Source organism: Monocercomonoides exilis (assembly GCF_001643675.1).
Source record: "Monocercomonoides exilis strain PA203 chromosome Unknown scaffold27-1312184, whole genome shotgun sequence".
In the NCBI taxonomy this organism is placed as follows: Eukaryota; Preaxostyla; order Oxymonadida; family Polymastigidae; genus Monocercomonoides; species Monocercomonoides exilis.
The window spans coordinates 105,739-115,423 of NW_027150572.1; the positions used below are offsets into that span (position 1 = coordinate 105,739).

Consider the following 9,685-nt stretch of genomic DNA (forward strand, 5'->3'; position numbering starts at 1 on the left):
ATATTTAGTGTGGGTATGCACCAACTACTATTTAAAAAATTAATCCAACATATAAAATTCTTTTATAAGTCAAAAGGAAGTGAAAAAGAAGTGAAAAAGAAGTAGAGACAGTAGATTAAATTATTTCATCATAACAAACAAAATATTCACTCACATTTTTAAAGAAAATTTTTATTAAAGAAATATTATTTCAATTTAATTTTAGAAGAAAGCAACCGACTCTGTTGCCGGTTGTGAGGAATTCATTGGGCTGCCTTCAGCTGGAGCTCTTGACGTGACGGATTCCTTGTCTTTTATTCCCAACCCTGAACCGTACATGCTTGAATTTGCAGTTGCGACAAATGATGAATTGACAGTATTCGATTTCGATGCGTGTGTATCATAAACTGCACCTTCTCCTGCTTTTGGATAGCTTTTTCCAATTTCTTCATCGTTCTTCAATCTTTTGAACAACTCGAACATCAAAAATGAGCCTAAAACGCATGTAATGCTTTGCCAAAAGTATAATATCATCATGCTATTTCTTTGATACGTAGTAGTATATTCGCCAGCAAATGTCGAGATCAGAGTTATGAATCGCACGAAATGATATACACAAATTAGACCTTATACAAGCAATATAGGGGAAATAACAAATGTTACTGAAAAGAAGAACATTATATGCAGCAAACTTTGTGCTAAGAAAAAGTGTTTCTTCTTTGCCAACAATCCTATGAGACACAAAATACTTCCGGCAGCTGGAAACAGAAAATATAGAAAGATAAAAGAAAGATTAATGTATATTTATTCAAAATATTGGGAAGTGTACAAACAATAAACGATAAAGATGATAAGATCTGCTGTTTGAGTAAAGTGATAGTAAGATGGATACATTGCTGAAGAAATGATATTAAACACAAGCAGCCATATTGCTTTTTGATATTAAATATTGTTAAAATTATAAAAAGAAGAGATCTAATGAAAAGCAAAGCACACTATAAACGCCTGTTGCGATCGCTTCAATCATCTTTCCGATGCCAAGCCATTTTGGTGTTGTTTCATATTTTTTGAATGCGATAATGTAAAAAATCATCACAGCGACACATGCGAGGTACAAAAGCATTTCCATAACTGCATCTGCCGTTAGAATTCCTTCCAACTATCATCAAATAATCATTATTTCAATTAATTATTTTTTGTTATCACACCTCTTTAATCGAAATCATCGATAAAAGTTTAACTCTGAAAAATATGCAAACAAAATAAGATTTGCAATTTACATGAAATATACGTTAAATGGAAAAAAATATAAGAAGGTCAGAAAATTATAATAATAAATTAATGAATGAACAAAGAGTTCTAATAACAACATCATACAATCCACAAATGACTATATTATGGCATAAATGATCTCAAGGTTTTTTGAAAATAAATAAAATTGAATATTAATGGCTAATAATTATCAAATTATTCATTTCTGATGTTATTTTGAAAAACCATTACAAAATTTAAGTGTCTGGTTCATTGAATATTGAAAAGTTCATGAGTAAAACTGATATAAGTGGAGCTGTTCCACAAACAGTAAAAAGACCAATGTGCTTTAGGCCAACGTCTTGTAAAAGTCAAGTTGAATGCTATTTACATCGAGGGATTGCGTCTTCTGTGTGTATTCTAAATATTTTATCGTTTATTGTTGTTGTTTTGGCTTTACAATTTTTGATAAAAGGCAACTGAATTAAACAAGGATTTTAAGTGTGTTAAAAGAAGATTTACAGTAAATGAAGCAATACGTGAAGCACAAAGATGCCTTAAATGTGTCGATTCTCCATGCCAGGCTTCATGTCCAACTCAGCTTGATATCAGAACATTTAATCATGCCATCTCCGAGGGTAATTTTTATCTTGCTGCAAAAATTCTTTTTACGCATAATCCTCTTGCATGGACATGTGGACTCCTTTGCCCAAATTTTGATGGATGTAGAGGCTCATGCTCCCTGACAGATACTGCAATTGGACCTTTGGATATTGGAGAGCTTCATTGCGTTGCTTGTGAAGCTTTCATGAGGATGAATCTTCCTCAAATTAGAGATCCATCAATAATTTCACAACCATATCACAAAGCAAAGATTGCTTTGATTGGAGCAGGGCCGGCTTCGTTATCATGTGCAACTTACTTGGCAAGATTGGGCTACACAGAAATTACAATATTTGAGAAGACAGAATCTCCTGGTGGAACGCCGTTAAATGAGATTCCTGAATTTCGTATTCCTTCATATGTCACAAAATTTGAGGTGAAACTTCTTCAAGATTTAGGTGTAAATTTTAAATTTGGTAAAGTATTTGGAAAAGACATTACTGTGCATTCCCTTAAATCAGAAGGATTTGATGTTATTTTTATTGGAATCGGTTTGCCTGAAGCACAGATGATGAATCCATTTACAACTCATTTGGATGCTTGCAATCTTTGGAACAGCAAAACGTTTCTTGGTGCAGTTGCAACAGCATCAAAGCCTGATCTTGCTAAAAAAACAGCCTTGGATCTTCCAAATTTGAAAGGACATGTTGTTGTGTGTGGAGCCGGAGATGTTGCAGCTGATTGCTGCCAAGCTGCATATCGATGTGGAGCTGATGCTGTGTCTATTGTATTCAGAAGAGGAACAGTGGATATGCGGATGAATCCAGATGAAATAGACAGGCTGAGAAGTGCAAAGGTGGAGTTTGTGCCATGCTGCTCTCCGGTTGACATTATAATGGACGAGTCTGGCCAAAAGGCGAGTGGATTAGTCTGCGAAGTGATGAGGAAAATTCCAGGAACTGAGAAATATGAAAAAGACAACGACCAAAAGCGGATCATCTTCTGCGACCATCTTATCTCTGCTTTTGGGTCAACTTTAGGAATGGTTCCTGATTCATCGTTCGAGAAGATGCTGAAAGGTGGAAGAATAGAAATTAATCCAGAAACTGGTGAGACTTCAGTTGAAGGAGTCTTTGCAGGTGGAGATTGTGTCGGTTCAGGAACAATTGTTGCTGCTGTGAATGATGGAAAAATTGCTGCATGGGGTATCCATCGTCGGTTGGCACAGCTGATAAGTGACATTTCTGTGCCTATTCAACCAACTGAAGTGCCTTCTTTCATGACACAAGTCGATCTTGTAGATACTTCTGTTGATGTTGGAGGACTTCAATTACTAAATCCATTTGGCATTGCAGCTGGCCCTTCAACTGAATGTGCTCCAATGATCAAACGTGCATTCAAAGCAGGATTTGGTTTTGCAATAACCAAAACTATTCTAGCTGAAGGTGACGAAGAGGGAGAGGTTGAACGAGGAGAAGGGAGTGGGAATCGATGGAGGGTTGAAAACAGAACACCACGAATAGCAGGCGATGTTGACAGTGAAACATATATGAACATTGAACTCGAATCTGAGCGCACTATCAAATATTGGGAAACGGAAATACCGAAAATAAAAGCTGAGTATCCAAAGCACATTTTGATCGCATCAATTCGCTCAAAAGGAAGTGTTGCCAGTTGGATTTCTTTGGCTCAGCGGATGGAGGCAGCTGGTGTTGATGCCCTTCAACTAAACATCCACCCGTCTTCATCTCCATCTCTGCGCGGCAAGCCGCTTCCTTCTCTCATCATGGACATCCTGAATGCTTTGCACTATGCTGTTTCGATTCCTCTCTTTCCTAAGATCGGTTGTGGGGCAGTTGGTGGTGGAGGTGCTGAATCTCCCATTATGCCGCTTGCAAAGGCGTGTATCTACGGTTCGGCAGATGGGATTGCAGCTGTGCACAGCATGGCAGCAATGCCTCCTCTTTTCGCAGACGGCGAACCTTTGCTGAATGTTGGTGGTAGCACCACATTTGCCTCTTTGACTGGAAGAGGGATGAGGCCATTTGCACTGGCGTCAATTGCCACTATTGCATCACAGTTTCCGTTTGCGCAGATAATTGCATCTGGTGGTGCTGAGAACTCTCTGAGCGCATGGCAGTTCATTCAGTGCGGTGCACGGGCTGTATCGTTCAGCTCAGCAATCTTTTCCAGAGGCTTTTCGCTTCTCATTTCTGAATTGCTGCCCGGACTGCGCTGGCTGCTGTATGCACGCGGTGACTCTGAGATGAGACTGTGGAAGTCTTTTGTGCCTCCAGCGCTTTTTGATGAAGAACGGAAATTCTGCAGCAGACGTACATTCGGACCTTTTGCAAAGGAGATGAAAAAAACAGAAATTGAGGCAGTTCTGGCTGCTCCTCTTCCTGTGGAATATCCAGAATACGACAAATACTTGCAATCTTCAAAAGTGAAAGACCAATATGAAGAGACTGCATCTTCATCAAATTCTGCTTCTGCTTCTGCTTCATCTTCCTCATCCAGCTCATCCGCATTGTCCACTTCATCCATTCCATCTGTGAGAGAATCCCTCCCATCCACTTCATCATCTGTTGACGGTGTTGTGTCCTCTTGTCTTGCTTCTCTTGTGCCATACTCCTCTCTCAGCCCAGCTATCAAAGTCATCTCAACCATCGATACAGACATGTGCCTTGGATGTGGACGGTGTCAAGTTGCATGTTTTGATGCAGGCTATGCGTGCATCGTGTTTGACAAGACCACTCGACTGCCAAAAGTCACTCCAATGTGCCATGGATGCGGATTGTGTGCTTCGGTGTGCCCTGCAAAATGTATCCAGATGAAAGCAAAGTAGAACTCTTCAATCAATTCATTTTCTATGTATATCACATCACAAGTTAAAAAGCTGTTTATGCATTTCATTTTCTGTTGTGTTGCTGCATTTTTGTTCTCCATCGGACAAAGTCACATCATCTTCATACATTTACAAAGTTTTTTATTCTTTTTGGAGCACAAGATAAAAAACCATGAAAAATAGAAAAGAAAACGAAAGATAGAATAACTGCAATAAAACAATTTTTGAAATAAAAATTAAACTTAATAAAATAAAATTTTATAAAAAACACCTCAATGATAATAATTAATGCTAACAAACAAAAACAAGCCATTTATCAGAAAATAAAAGCAAAAATTATAAAAACTAATTCTTTTAACAAAAATAAAATGAAATCATCAAATTCCATTCTACACTCATTAGATTTTGAAAGTTTTAGTTGCTATTGCGCTGATGATAGAATGAAGATTCTGCATATATTATCAAAGAAAAAGATAATATTAGTCAAGAATAAACGTCAATATTATTCTCTATTTCATCAAAACACAGCAAATGAAAATAAAAAATCTTCACAATTATTCACTCCTTGTATTCTCTCACAAAACATTTTGCACACTTTTTTTGTTACTGAGACCACACTTGCAAGCTCATGAGCGTTTTCTTCTGTAACTCTATTTTGTATTAATCTTTCTATTTCTTTCGCTTCTGCCTCCAAATCTCTCAAATTAAATTCCAGAAGATCTTTCTCGTTGAACGAGTAAAGGAAGAACACCAATATGCACGAATACTTCAGAACAGAGAGAGAATGAAGCAAAAGTGATTGTGCTTCAGAGATCACGCTTGATGTTGATGATGCTGCTTTGCTGCTGGAGCTTGGTGCTAACTGTAACCCAGTTTGATTATATTTCATTGTGCCTTTCACTCGCGTTAACCATTCACTAAATTTCAATTGTTTGTCTACCAAACTCTGATTGAAGTCTAAGCGAAGATCTTCACCTCGAAACGCATTCAACTCTTCTTGTGTTAGAGGACGACAATTCTCAACTCCTTGGTTTTTTGTGTTATTTATTCAGCAATTTTAATTGAGTACCAGTAAATTAAATGTTGCAACAAAATAAATTTTATTAACAGTTTTGAAGCAACGAATCAATAAAGAAAGATTAAAAGAATTCAAATGTTAAGTAAAACTTGCTTTTATGTTTCCAACATTATAAACAGCAGCAAACTGTGCGTTAAATAATCTCCAAGACAAATCCAGCAGAATTGGTGTTTGCATTGTGAGCAGGTCATGTGGTTACATCCCTGATTCTTTTGAATTGGCTTTTTACATCTGACAACAGCAAATTGTGCATTGAAAGAGGTCAATATAGAAATATGAATAATTATTTTCGGAAGATAAAAATAAAAATTGGTTAAAAAAGAAAAATGTTATGCATCATGAAATTTAGTAACAATTCATAAAAAGGACAAATTGCTTATTCATTATGCATTTCCAAAATTGAAACTTTGTCATTCATTAAAGTATAAAACACAAAATTTCAGAAAAAAACTGTTATTCATACTTTGGACAAGGTTTAGTATTGTGATAGATCCATGTTGAAGACATAGCTTCACCGCTTGTCGCAATGTTCCACTTTTCGATCATTTCGCACGTGGCTGGGAAATGTGCTTCTTTGCCACATTTGAAACTGAGATTCATTCAAAATCACAGATAAATTAAAGAATACAATGTTCAACATATTTCAAAAAGTATTGGTTGTTTGAGTTAATAACAAGTTCATAAAATAATGCGATAAAAAAATAACATCTATGAAAATAATGATGTACAGGACAGCACACCAATATATTGTGCCACAACGACAAGTGACATCTTCATCGAACGATTCCTTGACAGCCACCCATTCGCAGTTTGGTGATGGACACCATCTCATTTTTGGCTGCTCATCAATAAAAGAGTTCTGAAGGTGCATCCAATATGTTGATTCTGATTTAGCTTTCGTATTACCAAAAAACAAACAGAAATAAGTTCAAAATGTTACCAAAACATATAACAAAAATGAAAAATAAAAAGTGGTTCACACATTTTCAAATTAAACAACTTGTTATGTGTTTCAACAAAATTTAAAAAAGTACAATGGAGAATATTTTCTAGCATACAATTCAATAATTTTGTAAACAAGCTTGGATAAACTCTAATTTTGCAACTTCCTTCGGGGCATGAAGTGATGAGGCAAGATTTTCCTTGAGATATACGACTTTTCAAATATGATTCCATACAAGATATGCAAAATGTGTGTTGACATGGAAGTCTACATTCTTTTGAAAAAACCAATATGTGATGAATCTTTTGTTTTCTCATTAAAAAGCAAACCTTCTCCAGATGTTATAGTTTCGTAACATATTTCGCATACGCTTTCCTCTTCAGATAAATCTTTTGCTTTTTTTGGAAACGGCATAACCCCACATGACGAAAAGCATTTTCGTGGTTGATCAGTAAGATCATTAAGAAGTTTATCTTTGTTCCATCTTTATATGAGTGTAATTCTAATTTAACTATAAAATGTTGGAACTATTTTATCAAACCTATATTGGATTAGCATCAGTAAAATTTCATCTTGATTTTTATCAAGAATTTTTGACAAAATATTTACTTGCTCCAAAATTTGTTTTTGAATATCATTTCTTTTTATGAATTTGTATGTGGCTAATTCTTGTTGAGTTTCAATGATTTTTTCTGAAGGTTCAGTTTCAAATTCTTCTTCTTCTTCTTCATATTCCAAAATAATTTCATATTCTGTCGAGTCATCCTCACAACAGTTTTCAGAACTAATCATAACTTTTTCCGTAATATCTAATTCAGTAATAACCTGAGGAAAAAAAATGATACAAGACAACAAAATCAAAATTAATTTTATTATGGAAAAATGAATCATCTTTTCATTTGTTCAATTTCTTAATCAGCCGATAAAAAACAATTCTTCCCTATACGAAAGACCAAAAAAAAAGTTCATTGCCAAAAGTTAAAAACAGCGGGCTTGTCCGGGAATCGAACCCGGGACCTCTTGCACCCTAAGCAAGAATCATACCACTAGACCAACAAGCCGATGGATAGTAGAACTTGTTCGAATTTTCCCTGCCGCACCAAATTGATTGAAGAAATTCGAATTTAGTCTGACTTTTTGAATGTGACTCAATCTCATCGTATGTTCCTAAATCTCTTTATGGTCGAAATAGTTATTTTTTTGATCACAACTTTTGATCACACATTTTTTTCTGTTTTCCTTTCTAATACTACTAGAACATATTCGTCGTTGATATTTTGATATATTGTAGTGTTATTAATAATTTTCGCATGTGCAACCGATTTATTAATTATTTTCAAGTTTGATTCAGTTTTTTTGTAAACTTGTTGTTTCGGTTTTTTGTGTTAACAAGTTTTATTTTTAAAGTTAATCAAACTGTAATCAATTCCCATTTACATGTCAAAAGAATTTATAATCTAAAAACTGATGAGTTTTTGATTTTTGTTAAGATTCGACGATTTTTTGGTTTTCATTGTTGTTGTTTGTTATTAATTCAACACTTTAAAGAAATTTTTTATATTTTTGATAATAAATTAAATGAAAAATCAATGTTTAATTTTGTTTTTTGTTATTTTATTCTTTTTCAACTTTTTTTCAGGAATTATAAAAAACAACAAACACTTAAAGAAAAAAGAAAATGTGAAATGAAACACTCGAAAACGAATCAATATTATGCAATAATGTTGTTTTTATGAAAAAATTTAAATTATTTCATTTTCCTCAAATGTTTTTTTATGATTTTGTTATTTTCAAAAAGTTTCAGCAAAATAAATATCTAAACATTTTTTCATTTTGTTATAAATACAAATTAATAAAAAAGTGTTTCATTTTTATAATAAATAAATCAATAAACTTTAATCGATCACAACTCCCAGAATAATAAGAAATGAATGTGATTTAATCATATCGGTACTGAGTCAATCTTATTGGAACGAGATCGTTCTCGTACTAATAAGTGAAAGTTAATGCGATATAACTCAGTGAATTCGAATAAGTTCTAGTAGACGTTTTTCGAATCTTGAGCAAAAAATAAATTTGATTTTATAACATAGATGTCAACCTCTTTTTTTGGAATTGATTCAATCAAATTGGAACTTTCTCAATCTCACTTGGTCCAAAATAGGAATTACGAAATGTTTGAAAAACTGATCTTATTATTTTTTTGTTTCTTCTTTTATTTGATTCCTTCGTTTCGATTATTCACAAAACTTTGGTATTTTGTGCATCTATATAAAATCCATGGTGTTTTGATCTGTTTTCAGCAAATTTTGAGTTTTTTTATAGTTCAAAAGGTTTGCATTTATTTTTTATTCTTTCACATGATATCCTTGTGATTGAGCATTTATATTAATTCTAATGATTATTTTCATATGTTTTAAGCTATTAACAGCTGTGACGTTTTATTTTAAATTAGGATCATTAATAATACTTTTTCAACGTTTATTTCATATAAAACTCAAGGGGAAACAACGATTTTTGTTTCATTTCAATATTTTTCATAAATATTTTATGACATACATACAATAAGTTATATTTTTTATTCTCTTTTATTTTTTTTTTTTAAAAAAAGGTGAATGATTGAAAAATAGAAATAATAAAAGAAAAAACTAATTTCTTTGCTCCAAAAGAAGCCTTAAAGGACTTGGCGTAATTCTTTTCGCCTTTTCTGCTTCTGATGAACGTGGAGTTGAAGGAAAAGGAGATGAAGAAGATGCAGAAGAATGTTGGATTGATTTCCACTGACCTGGTAAACACCAGGCCATAGAATTATCATCTTCGTCACTATCATTTTCTTCCAAATCAATCCTTTTCGTTTCATTTCTATCTTTTTCTTCTTTTTCTTCTTTTTCTTCGATTTTTCGCTTTTCTTTCTTTTCTTCTTCACATTTCTTTTTCAGTGCGCCTTCCTTTTCATTCTGTGAAATATCTGAATAAAAAAAAG

General features: G+C 33.7%; 3 protein-coding genes across 3 annotated transcripts; 1 reads left to right on the forward strand and 2 right to left on the reverse strand.

Moving 5' to 3' along the window:
• Positions 1 to 3: 3 nt before the first annotated feature.
• On the reverse strand, positions 4 to 1,376 carry MONOS_6565 (uncharacterized protein). Its single transcript, XM_067876805.1, has 6 exons — positions 1,357 to 1,376; positions 1,188 to 1,221; positions 976 to 1,138; positions 813 to 911; positions 672 to 737; positions 4 to 605 (listed from the first exon to the last, which is right to left on the reverse strand). The coding sequence occupies exons 2-6, from the start codon at positions 1,203 to 1,205 to the stop codon at positions 202 to 204; spliced, it is 750 nt and encodes a 249-aa protein (XP_067725875.1). The 5' UTR covers positions 1,206 to 1,221; positions 1,357 to 1,376; the 3' UTR covers positions 4 to 201.
• A 102-nt stretch (positions 1,377 to 1,478) lies between these two features.
• On the forward strand, positions 1,479 to 4,878 carry MONOS_6566 (dihydropyrimidine dehydrogenase(NAD+)). Its single transcript, XM_067876806.1, has 2 exons — positions 1,479 to 1,641; positions 1,706 to 4,878. The coding sequence occupies exons 1-2, from the start codon at positions 1,522 to 1,524 to the stop codon at positions 4,679 to 4,681; spliced, it is 3,096 nt and encodes a 1,031-aa protein (XP_067725876.1). The 5' UTR covers positions 1,479 to 1,521; the 3' UTR covers positions 4,682 to 4,878.
• Positions 4,879 to 5,079: 201 nt separating this feature from the next.
• Positions 5,080 to 7,593, reverse strand: MONOS_6567 (putative RING finger protein; the record flags this gene model as incomplete). Its single annotated transcript, XM_067876807.1, has 8 exons — positions 5,080 to 5,130; positions 5,277 to 5,707; positions 5,887 to 5,990; positions 6,223 to 6,348; positions 6,500 to 6,653; positions 6,818 to 6,976; positions 7,032 to 7,186; positions 7,244 to 7,593. 8 exons carry the CDS (start codon positions 7,591 to 7,593, stop codon positions 5,080 to 5,082), a joined length of 1,530 nt encoding a protein of 509 aa, XP_067725877.1.
• Between the last annotated feature and the right edge of the window lie 2,092 nt (positions 7,594 to 9,685).